The sequence below is a fragment of the Microtus oregoni genome, unplaced genomic scaffold (genome assembly GCF_018167655.1).
Source record: "Microtus oregoni isolate MIOR12 unplaced genomic scaffold, Mior012 000016F_ref0000370, whole genome shotgun sequence".
Lineage (NCBI taxonomy): Eukaryota > Metazoa > Chordata > Mammalia > Rodentia > Cricetidae > Microtus > Microtus oregoni.
This window is the reverse complement of record NW_024543075.1, coordinates 34,331,807-34,346,301: the sequence shown is the minus strand read 5'-3', so window position 1 is coordinate 34,346,301 and position 14,495 is coordinate 34,331,807. Positions and strand designations below refer to the sequence as shown.

The following is a 14,495-nucleotide window of genomic DNA, read 5'->3' as shown; positions in this document are numbered from 1 at the left end:
TAGTAGAGAGAAAAGATGCCAAATAAGTAGATATCAGTTTAATCTGTACTTTAAAGATTTAAAGCTGCATAGGCATTCAGTGGGAAACTGTCTAGGTATATGGTTAAGTTGACAGGATGCTGTGGCAGGTGCCTAGCCAGCCACTAAATCTGTCCACATGGAAGGAGTCTGAATGTGGCACAAGAACAGCGACCAGGCTGGCAGCCGCACCCCCAGCTGCTTTTGCTGTCGGTGCAGCCTCTACAGGGCTGAAGCAGGAAGAGGGCATTACAGTCCACGCCCTGATCTGGAATCTCTTGCTCTTTTCTCCTCTCACGGGACTCCAAGGCTGCCCAAGAGCCCAGTGAAAAGAGCAGAAAAGCGTCCCCGGATGGCTGGGTGGAGCCAAGCCAGCCAGCACCTGAATGCCTTACTCTGGAATTACAACTGAAGAGAGGATGGTAATACAGTCTGGAGTCCCTGGGCGCCAATAGTTTAGATTTTATTTTAACCAATCCAAGAAAAGTTGCAGATATTTCAAAACAAACACAGACACAGACCTGGGTGGTGTCTATAAAAGAAAATATAAAAATACCCATAAAAAAGAAAGAAATAGAAAATCACTAAATAAATTGAATTAGGTATGTAATCTGTTCAAACGAATATATTTGATAGATTCCAACACTAATTTTAAGACTTGGGAAAGAAACATATGTAAAAATTTTAAATTATATAATAATTTAAACTATATAATTATATATAAAATAAAAGGTTTAAATAGTACCTGGGATGGTTAGTTTTTTCATCTCAACACAAATGAGCCATATCTAAGAAGAGGGAATCTCAGCAGATAAATTATCTTTATCAGACTTTCCTGCAGACATCTCTGAGGGGCATTTTTATGATTCATGGGAGATGTGGGAAGGTCTAGCCCACTGTGATCCTCACTGGTATAGGAAAACAAGCTGAACAAGCCAGCAGCTTTCCTCCATGGTTCCTGCCTCTGCTCCTGTTTCAGTTCCTGCTCAGACTTTCCTAAATGATGGCCTGTGATCAGGACATAGACGCTGAATAAACTCTTTCTGCTCCCAAGTTGTTCTGGTCCGTGTTTTATCACAGTGACAGAGAGACCTAGACAATACCATGCTTTATAGTTATTACATATACTTTATATCAGATCATAGAAATATATTTTAAATAGTACATTTATTTAATAAGAAGCATGACTCTTGAGAGAAAAATAAGCACACTAAAATTCACTCAAAAACAGAAACAAGACAAAATGTTCTCGTTATCTCTATTATCAAGCTTGAGAATGTTGCCAAGTTACTAATGCACACGGGGGTGCAGAGACGCACGTCGCCTCCCATGCACAGGAGGACAACTAAGATGTGGTGAACCAGAGAAAATAAAAGTAACAGGAGGTTGAGCTGTAAATTCAAAAAGGAAAGCTGTTCCGCAAAGGGGTCAAAAGTCTTAGAAGTTAGACACATCTGGATTCTGATCCTGCTTCTGCAGTTCAAAGACACCACCACGGCCTTCATAAGCCTCAACCTCTGTGTTGTCCCTTGGCTAGAGTAAGGCTGCTTCTCATGGTTATTGTGAGCGCTGAGTCTAACAGGGTCAGATACTCAGCATAGCGTCCAACGCGTAGCGATCACTCCAGTTTCTGTCACTCTAACAATCGCTGGAGTTAGCATTCTGTCATTCAATGGCAATATCTATTGTACAGGAAGTATGCATCACCAAGCCACATTCATCTGCACCATTAGTGATCAATCAGAAAATCCAGTGAACTTAGAGTCATGGTGACCAAGAAACAAGAGAAACAAAGTAACTCAGAATGTAGCAGGAGCCATATGCACAGAACATTAAACACTCTGGAAGAGATGAAAGAAATACCTGAATAGATCCAATTGAGAAGTGAATGCTAGTAAACTAATGGTTTATAAATAGGAAAGAAATAAAACTTGGACTGTCCTGCTGAGTCCAGCATGCAAGGTGCACAAATGGTGGAAATTCAAATGTGGAGGAGGCATGTAGATGTCAGGAACGTAAAACCCCATTAACTTCCCGTGCATAAGATTCCTGTCTCCTAGCTCCTTGCTTATTCTGTGATCTTTGATTTGATTCTGTCTAGAATATTAACAAATACATTGCAGAAGAAAAGTAGCAAGGGAAGACTAATCCCACTACACAATAGAGCGTAGTCTCATTAAAGCCATGATTAAAATGTACCATCTTGACCAGAACGAAACAGAGCCAAGCTGGGTATGGTGGCACATATCTGGAATCCCAGCATTCAGGAGGCTGAGGCTTAAGGATTGCTAGTTCCAGGTCAGTTCAGGCTATAGAATGAGACTTTATCGCAAAAAGAAAATTGGGAAGGAAGGAATGAAAAGAACAACAAAACCACCCACTAAAACAATATAAAACAAAAGAAAATAAACATAACAACAACAACAAATAGGACCCCTGCTCCTGCATATATATAATTATATATATATTAATATAACATATGACTGTTTAAGTCACAAAGAAATACAAACACTGTTAAAGTGCTTTTGGAGTAATGAACTCTTAAGTCTTAAAATACCTATATCTTAAAATGAAGCTCAGAGGGCATTCAAGACCACTGTTCTAATAATATCAGTCTAAATAAAGAGTTTCGGGCTACACAGTAAGAACTCATGTCAAAAAAACAAAATACAACAGCAACAAAAAGATGAAGTCAGTGGTATTAGCAAAATAAACACAAGTATATCATGTATGCACATACACACATATAATAAGCTCAAAAGTTTTTAAGCTTTTGGAAAGATGGCTCAGGAAAGAGATAGAAATGATGGAGAAAGGTAGATTATTGAATCTACTTTAATGCAAAAAACAACTGTTGATCTCAAAATAAATAGGTATGGATTTTGGTTTACTGACACAAATTTAAGATCAATTTTGTTACTCTTGGTTAAGGTATTATGCTTATGCAGGGCATTTAAAATGTAATGTAGAGTTAAGAAATACAAATTAATAGTCTAATAGTCAAACTTATAGTCATGTTAGTTAGGTTTTCTAGTATACAGAGATATATTTCAGATGAATAGGTAATCTTTAAACACTTCAAAGACCTACAGAATATGGCCATTTAAAATGTTTTAATAACTTAAAATTTTTTGGATGTGAGACATCCATTCCTGGCAGTACCAATTACTTCAAGAGGATGGTGGGCATCAAAGAAGCTCTCTATGGAGTTTGCTTTCAATGTTGCAAGACTAGCCATTTTGGCAAGAAACTGCTCTTGACTGGATTGCTTGGCAATGTGCTGTATACAGTGAACATGAAGACCCACAGGAAAATGACTGCTGAACTTGCCAAAACAAGGTGAGGCAGTCCTTCAGAGTTCCTGCTTCACGAAAGAGTCTGCCAGACATTCTGCAGGACACAGGGGAAAATGACTGACAAACTGACAATAAAGGCAGGAGAGTTTCAAATTTTCTGTTTCACTGAAGTCTGTCAGACACTCTAGGCCTATAGGATGAAGATGGATGTCCCAATGTTACAGAAGAACTTTGGGTGACTGTTAGGGCAGCAAGATGTCTCTGTCACTTATTAGAGTTTTGGAAGTTGCTTTCAATGCACTTCCTGTTTACTTAGGTAATATCATATCCTTCTGGAGTCTTTGATGGAGTTGAAGACTAGGTAGTTATAATTATAGCTTTCCTTAGTTATGATCAAAAGATAAATTAGATACAAAACTATATCTTTACCATCAAAGTGACTTTGGAAAAATGATAAACACAGGAAAGAATAATAAAGCTGTGATGGGCTATGTATAAAAGCTGCCTAAAGGATTTCTTTATTGTATGTGTGTGAGTGGTTTACATGCATGTGGACCATATATGTGCCTGGTGTTGGAGGAGGCTAGGAGAGGTGTTGGCGCCCTGGAATTGGAGTTACAGACAGTTAGGAGCTGTCAGGTAAACCCACAAGTACTCTAAACTGCTAAATCATCTCTCCAGCATCATGTATAAAAAAATCTTCAGAGGTTTTTCTAGTGTTTTGATAAAAAAAAAAAAGTGAAGAAATACATATTTAGAAGGATACCTCTAAGTATGGTTAATGTTTTGTGGTATGTGTATTTATAAATGTATGTGGTTTATACCTATGTATATGTACAGAGGGCAGAGAAAGATGCCGAGTGCTCTTGCTCTGTTGCTCTTTGCCTTACATCTTATGGTTTCTGGAGGTGAGATGATGGTCAACAAACCACGTTAGTCCTCCTGTCTCCACCCCTCATGGCTCTGCTGTTACAGGCATGCGCTGTGGCTACAACTGGCTTTTTATGTTGGTGCTGGGAACCCAAACTCAGATCCTCATGTTTGTAGAGTAAGCACCCTTACCCCTGAGCCATCTCCCTAGTTCCAAGATGGTTTGTTTATTTGTTTGCTTGTTTGTTTGTTCTGGCTTTTTAAGAGGGTCTCGCTACACAGCCCTGGCTGTCCTGGTTGAGGACTATAGAGCAGGTTGACCTCGAACTCACAGAGATCTTCCCCCTCTGCCTCCCAAGAGCTGGGATTAAAGGCATTTGCCACCACACCTGGCTCAAGATGGTTAATTAATTTTTTTAAAAAGTAATTCAGTCCTTTAAAACTGTTTTCCGGGAGATTGTACTGCTGGGAGCCTGGCTAGCGTTGAGTAGGTGTTAGTCATGGTGTTTCAGCCCAGAACTTTTCACTGGCAGTGATACCCAGAATAAGCTCATGTGGCAATCAATTAGATGACAGACACCAGCCATGGACAATGTGAGGGGAAGTGTGCCTTTCCAGAGGCGCTCCATGAAGCCTGGGCCCACTAGTGCTCACAGGAGAAAGGCAGAAGTTTCCAGAAAGTGGTCCAGGAGTCACCACCCTGCTCCCCATAAGCTGGCCTCCTCTGGATTAGTTTGTCTAAAATGAAATGAAGCTAAAACATGTTTCAGAAGTGTTCCTGTGAAGGCAAAACCATGTGACGAGGTCAGAAGCTCTTTGGCCTCAGCTTCTCTAATGGTAAGATGAAAGCAAACATTCCTCCTCTTAGTTTCCCGGGAGAAGATTAAATCTGAGTCTCAAATGACTTTGAGTCTGCAAAATGCTGGAGAGAATTCACTGGAATGGCATTAAAAAGAAGTAGGGCAAACAGTGTATGGCTTCATTTATGTGAGGGACCTAGAGAAGGCACAAGGCACGGAAACGGAAAGCAGAATGGTGGTAGCAATGGGCTGGGGGAGGGGGCGTGGGCAGCTGGTGTCTCGTGGGTGTGGAATTGCAACTGAGGACAATGAAAAGGTTCTGTGGATGGACAGTGAGGACGGCTGCACAATATACCACGAATGGACCTAAAGCCACTGAACCACAGGCTGAAAATTATTAAAACGGAAAAGTTAATTCTATGTATACGTTATACATAACATTCTATACATCACCACTTAACAAATACCAATTGAAGCAAAGATGAGCGGTAGACATCAATACCAAATAAGCAAGGAAAGGGGGCATCTGAGAGCAGGCGGACTTGCCCGCTGCTTCACCACAGCTACAAGGATTCAGAGGGGAGGGGGATGGCAACAGAGCATATACAAAGCACAGAGGCAAGGCCGTGAGTGTTTACGGGGGTACCGGCCTGGGGAAGAGGGAAGGACAGAGAGCCCGCTCTTCTAGAAGCATCTCTCCAAACACCTTCATTCTTTTGACCATCATGAAGCACTCTGGTTAAGGTTGCTTTTACGCAACTACCTCAGAAACTCCTCTGTGAACTCTTACAACCTCATCCATTTGTTCCTTCATAAATGCTTATTCTGGGCCTGTTAGTGCCCAGCACCATTGTAAGCATGGCACCTACAATATGTGTGCAGACACACGTGTGTGCACAGAGATGTAGCCCCAGACAGAAATACTGGCTCTTGGGGCCCCTCCTTTAGGGATCCTGATGTACCACATACTGCTCTAGGCACATTGTAAATAGAGTTTAGTTCATGTGCTCTTCTTGATAAGGTTTGCAGCAACTACAATGGCCCCGTGTTACAAAGTGGGGTGCAGGTGAGGGCTGGGATTGGGTCCAGTGAGAGCAGGTGGCTTGTTCAGCCAGCGGCAGAGGCAGGATGAACAGCTGTGGCTCATACTGCGGCATTCGAGGACTCAGGAGGAACAGACTAAGGCAGGAACAGGAAGGGTCCGGCCTCTTGCCTCATTTTCAGAGAAGTGTGGCAGAGTGTGGGGGGCAGCAGAGAGCAAAGCCTTGGAGGAAGGGATGTGAGGCCACCCAGCAGGGCAGGACTGGGTTATGGACTTGGTGGTGACAGCAGATTAGAAAGAGGGAGCTCTGGTGTCTTAAAAAGAGGAACCGAACTATTTGGGTGGCTTCCTGGGTGCGAGGGGAAAGGCAATGTCAAAAGTTCAGACCTCGGGCACTTTCCAGACCCACTGTCACTAGCAGGCCTAGGGGTGGTAGTCGCAGGAAGGAGACAGACTTGGGCATGTTCTGCCTCAGTGGGCTAGTCAATAGGCTTCCCTCAATTTGTGCACAAATACTGATGGGAAATCCACTGTTCACACTTAAAATGCTCTCGACTCAGTGGGCTAACCAGTCCTGGGAGAGCAGGCAGGGAGGGCAGGCAGGGAGAGCAGGCAGGGAGAGCAGGCAGGGAGGGCAGGCAGGGAGGGCAGGCAGGGAGAGCAGGCAGGGAGGGCAGGCAGGGAGGGCAGGCAGGGAGAACAGGCAGGGAGAGTAGACAGGGAGAGTGAGCATGGAGGGCAGACAGGGCGGGAGAGTAGAGAGAGTAGGCAGGGAGGGCAGGCAGGGAGGGCGGGCAGAGAGGGTAGGCAGGGAGGGAGGGCAAGCAGGCCCCAGCAACCTACCTTTGTCCTGCTCCGCAGCCTCACTCAGTTCGGGAAGCTTGAACCCCACCAGGTTCTGGTTTCTCATCATGATATGCTCCTTTGGTGAGAAGAGGAGAAACACAATTCAGATGACGCCACCAGGCTAGACACTTTTCTTTGTCCCCAGTGGCTCTGTACCCACTCAGCCTTATATGGGCTTCCAAGGACAGTGACCAGAGTGGGTGAATTGGCATGACAAGGTATGGTGAGGCCAGAGGGGCACAAGGTCCTCTCCCCGTCCATAAAAGGGCCTGAAATGCCACCATTGGGTTAAGAACTACCTCCCACATGACTTGCTTATTAAAGGAGCTCTGGGCCTCAGGGAAATGAGCTGCCCAGCCTGACTGTGGGGGAAGTGTGTAGGGACTGTGTAGGACTTTGGGGACAGTAAGGTCCTGGATATGCATGCAACTACTTCTGTGTAAGTGTTGAAGAACTTATAGCTGGCAGCAGCTTCCTGCCCTGCTCATCTGTGTAAGTGACACTCCTTCCTCAATGATCTTGTGGCCTGAGAGCCGTTGCCTGGGGAACTGAGCAAGCAGGCAGACCTAGGTTGAGGGTGGACCTAGTAGGCCATCCTCGTTCCAAGCCAATTCCTGTCAGACTAGGGCCCTCTAGTGGGATGCCTGAGTTTTCTCCTGGTCCCTGGTGCTATCCAAGGGTTTTCAGCCTCCCAGGTGACAGAAGCCACTTGAGTGACTGGCCTCTGGGTAAAAGAGGAAGAAAAATGCCAGCAGAAAATACTCAGGCTCCAAAGAGAACCAAGGCCATCCTGTGCTGATATACTCAGCAAGCCAGAGGTTCAGATCAGCTGTGTTCACACTGGACAGCATGAGGTGTGTGTGCTCAGCTGCCAGACCAGCAGTGGCATAAACTGCCAGGCTCTCTCTTCCTTTGCTGAGTGAGTGTGACCTAAAGGGGGTGGGGAGTTCTGGGGTGGTGGCTTACTCTCCCAGCATTTGAAATCCATGAAGGTGAATCCCGAGATGTCTGCCCCTTCATTTCCACTTGCCTTCACAGACGTGGGATGTGGCCCAGGGTGGGTGATTCTGCCTGGACTTGTTCTAAGCTACCAGGTACCCTGAGTTCTGGATTAGAGGATGGGGGTTCTATGTGAATTGTTAATCTTCCTAAGTCTTGACCCCAAAACATTAGAGATGATCTAATGATTTTCTATCTATCTATCATATATACAAAGATATATATATATATATATATATCATTCTTGCTTCAAAGCCACTATGATCATGACATTGAATTTTTAATCCTCCTGCCTCCACCTCTTTGGTTCTGGGATAACGGGCCTGAGCTACCACCACACATGGTTTTATGTGATCTGAGAACCCAGGGCTTTGTACGTGCTGGCGTGCACACGCTCTACCAACTGAGCCACTTCCTCAGCCTCACAGAAGCCGTCTGAACAGCACAGTGGCCGGTTAGGCTGTGTCCTTGCTAGCGCAGATATTCTCATTTGCGCTGGAGTGCTAAGAGCCTCGCTTCTTTCCTCTCCCTCACTCCCTCAGTAGAGGATCCAGGGCACTTTGTCCTATTCCAGGCCCTAATCTATAGGAACCCAGTCCCTGACCTGGATTGAGGTTGGCCTTCTGAGAGAGAAGGGACTGGATCAGGACTTGTTTATCCAGTTAACCCCTCCCTTTTACAACCTGGCCTCCCTCTACCACTCCACAACCACTCATTGTGCAGTAGGGCAGTCCCCTGGCTGACCACTGTCCCTAGCTTGATGACCAGTGGAAGTTGAGGACACCATGGACACTGGAAGAAATTCACCATGGAGGAGCAGTCCTATGTCGACAATGTCGTGGTGGTTCCTGGGTCTAAGGCCCTTGGTTAATAGGTACCAAGAAGGCAGGCTGAATAACATTACAAAAAGAAAGCCTGCTTATCCTGGTCATGACCAGATACTCCATCAAAGGCTCCTGTCACCAATTCTAGTTAGAGGAGGAAGACAGCTCAGGATAAGGAGTCCATATGACCAACTTCCCGTGAAGTGTGGCTAAGTGTGACCACTATGTCTTGGGCTGATTTCTTTCTATTAGCAGGAACAAACGGCACCCGAAGCTGCTGCTATGGAGATGTAACACTGATGGCACCAGCTTCTCAGGGTCGAGAAGTCTGGGACTCCTTGAAGTCAAGGCTGCCCTGCTCCAGAGTTCAGCATGAGTCTGAAAGTCTGTAGCTCATGGGGGACCTGGCATGGCCACACTGTGCAGCGGGGCAGGAACCCACCTCCCGAAGCTTGGTCAGTTTCTGCATGCGCACCGGCTGTACTTGTATCTGGAAGTCTTTGAGCCCAGGCGGCTTGGCTAGCTTGGATTTGCCTGGAAACCGCTTCTCTTCCTCTGACAGAGGCAGTTTGGCAAGTACCTTCTGCAGCAGGGGACCAGGTTCTTCAGGACTGCTGTCCCAAGAGACTCCCCGTATCAAGGGGGGGCGGGACACAGGGGGCCGCAGCTCAGGTTTGGGACCAGCCTTAAGCCCCACAGGCTCTCCTGCAGAGCCTTGTCCCTGCGGATGTGGGGAAAGAGTTCCTCCTGAGCCTTGGACTGCACCTCGGGGCAGAGGGCCGCCTTCCCTGGCTGCCTTCTGGAGCTGCCTCCCAAGTTCCATCTCAGCGGGACCAGTCTGGGGGCTGTTCAGGGCCATTTTCCCACTGATGCTTGCTCCTGAAGCCTGAGCCATGGGCGTGGCCTCCGGATGCTGAAGGGGATCAAAGTTTTCCTTTTGTTCTACTCTAAGTTCTTTGGATTTCTCCAGTGTGGGAGAGCGAGGAGCCAGTCTGCCTTGAGACACTTTCCTCTGGTCATTCTGCTTCCGGTCGGCTAGCCCTTTGGAGACAATCTGAAAGAGACAAGGTAGAGTTGGGACCTTGGGGGCAGGCTGAGGAGACTCAGAACCTGGACAGGAGGCCTATTTATGTATTTGTAGGAGAGTCCCAGCTTTCCTGCACCTTGAGCTGAGATGAACAGCTCGTGTCTGACTGTGGCTGGATTTGGGGGTGCAGAATCACCCTTCTGGGGTGTGCGCCTTACCTCTTTCCCTCTCACACTTCCGCCTCAGAAGACAGAGGCACCTTCTGCTTGCCCAGCACCCATCCTCTACTCACACCCAGGCCCCCACATCTGCAGGCTGCACAGGGGCCAGCCTAGGTTTCTGAGACAACATTTCCCGCATTCAGATCATTGCAGAGCAACAAAGCGCAAACTCACAGGCTCTCCCAGGTGAGATGAGGAGATGTCGGCCTCATGCCCCTTTTGCTGAGAAAGAAAACACAGGTCAGCAGCAGTGGGAAGAGGCCTGCTCCCTCTTGAAGCTTAGCAGGATGTAACTGTACTGTCCCCCCCCCCCCCCGCCGCCACCTCCCTCATTCGGGGCTTACAGAGAGTCCTAGGATGCTAGGAACAAGAAATCTACTGGTATAGAAGGAACACAGGTGTGTCGTTACCTGTGGTGGTCCTCCCGGCAAAGGGGACTGCGGGCCACCGCACACGTCGAAACCTGCAACGGGCCAGCAAAGGTAAGTGATGCCGGTCACCTAGCTCCATAGTTGTCACATTAACATCAACCCCTGACCCTCCTCACATGTCCCCCCCCCAAAACCTCCTTGAGCCATCCATTGTAAGGCCTGGCAGCCAAAAACAGTGTTGTTGCTCACCTGCCAACATTGAATCACATAGAAACCAAATAAGGAAACTGAGTCACGGGGGACCTGAAGGTTTGATTCCCAGGAAGCATCTGTGCATATAGGGTTCTGGGCTTGTCCTCCAGCACTGACAAGGTCAGGCTGCCCACATGGTACTCTGGTGCCTGAGGGTGTGGCTGGGCCCAGCCCAGAAAGGAAGAGACCGAAACGCATACAAGGCTTGGAGATGTAGCTCGGTGGCAGAATGCATGTGTGAGGACCCCAGGACCACAAGAACAAACCAAACTTATAGTGGTCCAAACAAGAGGATCCAAAACAATCTGTGATGACGTGTCTCTGAAGAAAGAGTGCCCATCATAGGCCCCTTCCTGTGACCTCAGCCCTACCTTCACTCAGCCTGTCTCTTGCTGCCTGCCGTACTGTTTCCAGTCCTCAGAGCCTGTGCATCTACCTCATTGCAGGGGGGTGGGAGGCCAGCCTCACCTGGTGGTGTGGAGATGGTGAGCGAGCAGCTTCTAGAGGGTGCAGGAGAAGCTCCAGGGCTGAGGTTTGGAGAAACAGCTGTGGAAACAAACACCTGGCTGGCATTCGCGAAGGGCTAGGACTTCTGCCACCTAACGAATGATTCTTCCAGGGAGATTTCACCTCTGGGAACCGGACTGCCTTGTCAGGGTCAGGGGCTGGTTCTGGATTGCCGTATAAGGCTCCTATTACAACCCAACTTTTGCTATGGCCAGCCTAGCTGAGGGTCCCTCAGGTAATTTCCAGTATGTGAGGTCACATCCCTTAGCCTGCTTGACCTGACCTCAGAGAACTTTCCAGAAACTGAGGACCTGGCATAGCTTGACAGTAAAAGCATGCAAGGTTGCACTTTCTGGATGCCATCGGGCCATTCTGATTTCAATGCTCTCCTTGTCCTCCAAGGCCGTTAGACTAGTCTAAAACCCACGTCATCTTTACGCACAGAAGGAGAGGGACCACAGCACAGCATGGCAGAGGGTCCCGGGAAAAATCATCTCTCTAGCCCAGAAATTCCCTCAAAGTCTGTCTCTTTTCCAGAGTTGGAGATCAGGGCCCAAGTCAATCTTCTCAGCCCTTTGCTGGTAAATGCCCACCACAGAACAGGGTCTTCATAGAGAGGGTGGGAATATTAGGCAGACTCTGCTGTGCAAGGCCATGAAAGGGTCTGTGCATATGGGAATCACACAGGGTTTCTCTGCATGAATGCTAAGGACCTAGGCATTCATGAAGGAGAGTTGCTGAGACCAAATAAAAACACTGGCATCATATGGAATGGCATTTGTCCACACATGGGGAAAGGCCTAAAAGCAAAACACAGGAGAGTTCTGAAGTAGAGATCGTTAGGTGCTTTGGAACTCTGGAATCTGAGTGCAATGGCTTCTCGAGGGGTCATCTCTGCAAGGCTTGGGCCTTCTAGAACCTGGAGGCAAAGGGGACAGGCCACCTGAAGCCCACCCTCTGGGAAACAAGGTCCCCCTGCAGCTGGGACGTGATCTTCCCCTCCCTCCCCTCAGCCTGGCCTCAGAGGGGCTCAGACAGCCACCTGTCCTGCTGCTGGTCCTACCCTACCTGATGGGGAGTCTCCGGGGCTGCTCCTTGATTTCCTCCCGCGGCGGGCCAGGAATCGCTCACTCACCGACTTGGCTTCTTCCAGAAGCGCCAGGTTTTTCTTCTTGTCCTCCTCTGAGATGCTGATGTCTGGCAGCTGGTCATTTACCAGGTCAATGACGTGTCCCGTGGGGTCTGTAGAAAGAGAATAGGCTCCCAGTGAGAGTCACCTCTCCTGAGAGGCCCTGCAGCCTCAGAACTCAGCTATATGCTCATGTCGGGGTGGAGGGCATGGGGAGAGACGGTGACTTCCTCAATAGTCCTGCCTCTGTCTTGAGGCTATCAGAAAGGTTCATAAAATATACTTTGGTGCTCAGAGGTGTCCTAACTCTGCTCTAAAGGGGGTCCTGTCTTCACGCTCTGTTTGTATACAAGCTAGTTAGTCACTGTGTAGCTAGGGACGAAGGTCAAAGCTGTTGTCCCAAGCCCCAGCTGCAATCCCATGGTCTCCTTTCTCCTGCTCACCCTTCCCCAAACTGCCCCTTCTCCAGAAGTGCCCTGGGTGCTGAATGGGTGACACTATCTTCTCTCTGGGCACTCAGGGATAATGGTCACTCCAGGCATCCCCTTTTCCTTCCTCAGTTTCCCTGTCTAAGACCTGGCCCAGGAGTAGCATCTACCTATAACTGTCTCTGGAGCCTGTCCCCATTTCTATTCCTTCTTATAAGCTCTTACTTGAACAATTACATCGACCCCCTGAAAAGCCTCTGCCTTCAAGCCAGTCTCTTTGCCCCACTGTCTGTTGCCTACAGAGTGACCTTTTTAGCAGCCATGTCTGATCACGCTGTCCTCCTGCCTCATCCCATGGAAACTATTCAGAGTTCCCAGGGTCACATCTAAACAGGTCACCAACTTTGCTGGTCCTACATCCTGCTTCCAAGACCTTGTCCCAACTCCAGTCCTTCTGTAGTTGGCTCCCAGTCTGTCTCCCCTTTCTCCATTCATGTCCCTTCCAGAAGAAGCTCTTCATTTTCACTAGGGGAAGCCCTCTAAATCCATCCCCAGCCATAACTCTGCCTCAAGAGCCAAGACTGAGAGGGGGTGGGTCGCAAACCAGCCTTGGCCAGTCAAGCAATGCCATCCAGGCAGCCAGAGGGATGGGCTAGCGATGACCACATGAGGCTCATGAGAAGCAGTCATGGGAACCGAGAGGGAAGAAGGGCTTCACAGATGAATCTGAAGAATAGAGGTGCAGCCAGCCATTTGTCCCCATGAGTGGAAAGTCTTCTCTGGAAGAAGACTCACACATTGAAGGAGATGAGATGGAAAGGTACGATAGCTAAGAAACAATCGAGTACCTGGACCCCACAGTTCCTGGAGCCATAGACTCTGACGGAGGAGGAGGAGATGGTGGTGGAGGAAAGCAAGGAGAGGTGGGGAGGAGAAGGGGGAGGGGAGGGGAAGAGGATTGCACTGTCCTAGAACAAGCTACTATGTGTTGGGCTCCATCATTTGCCGTGGTTGTGACACATAGGCCCAGCACAGCATCTGGGCATTTGATTGCCACAGTGCTCTGTGGGACTCCTGCTTCATCCACACCTCTTCATCTACCTAGTGTGCTGTCTTTCCCTCCTGTGCATCCATCTTTAAGGGGAAACTCAGATATCTCTTTCCCTGGAATGACAGCACATCCCACCTCCCCCGCTGGGAGAAGTGGGCCCCTTCCTACCTTGGTTTTCTTAGGTCTCCCTTAAATGGGCCCTCACCAACTCACTTCCCGACCCTCTTAAACAGTGTAATCAACACTGAATACAAAGACCAAGTATACGTGACCCCTATCCTTTAATGATCCCATGAAGGTATGAAAACCCATTAGTAGGAACCAGCAGGGATCATAGCCACCAGTCTTTCACATGGGCGCACTCCCACCTGGGCGTGTACCTGCCCAGCAGCACAGCCCCGTGACTCTGCCCCTTGCACCCACTGCTGAGCTTCACTTTTCTGTCTTTGCTGACTTCTTCCTCTTTCATTCTGACACTGAAACTAGACATCATTGCAGCTGGACCCAGACGTGGAGAGGCCGATCTCCTCTACCTTTGGGCTTGGGGAGAGGGAGCAGGGCCGAGTGTGACTAAGCTCAAGAGCGCACACTTGCTATTCGAAAACATCCTCATATTGAACCAGCCCTTACCCACAGAAGTCAGCGGAGCCGTGGAGACCTTCAAATGTCGGTGGGAAAGCCTGCGGTGGGGGCTGGGAGCTCTGAAAGACAGGACATGGTCATCCTGTTAGAACGTCTGCCTGGAGATGGACAAATGAGAGGCCTCTACAGAATCTCACTGTTGTCTTATAGGCACAGGCCCTCTGACTGTCAC

The 14,495-nt window shown here is 48.2% G+C and overlaps 1 protein-coding gene across 3 annotated transcripts in view; it reads right to left on the bottom strand.

Moving 5' to 3' along the window:
* Irag1 (inositol 1,4,5-triphosphate receptor associated 1) overlaps positions 1-14,495 on the bottom strand; it is an 81,737-nt gene that overhangs the window by 41,409 nt on the left and 25,833 nt on the right. For all 3 annotated transcript variants that reach the window (XR_005975790.1, XM_041666963.1, XM_041666964.1), the window contains 7 exons: positions 14,312-14,382; positions 12,142-12,315; positions 11,035-11,112; positions 10,354-10,406; positions 10,118-10,165; positions 9,138-9,749; positions 6,870-6,948 (listed from right to left, as the gene is read on the bottom strand). Coding sequence is in view for 2 of the 3 variants with exons in the window: in XM_041666963.1 (XP_041522897.1) it covers positions 6,870-6,948; positions 9,138-9,749; positions 10,118-10,165; positions 10,354-10,406; positions 11,035-11,112; positions 12,142-12,315; positions 14,312-14,382 (1,115 nt within the window). In the remaining variant the exon portion in view is untranslated. The remainder of the gene's footprint in view (positions 1-6,869; positions 6,949-9,137; positions 9,750-10,117; positions 10,166-10,353; positions 10,407-11,034; positions 11,113-12,141; positions 12,316-14,311; positions 14,383-14,495) is intronic.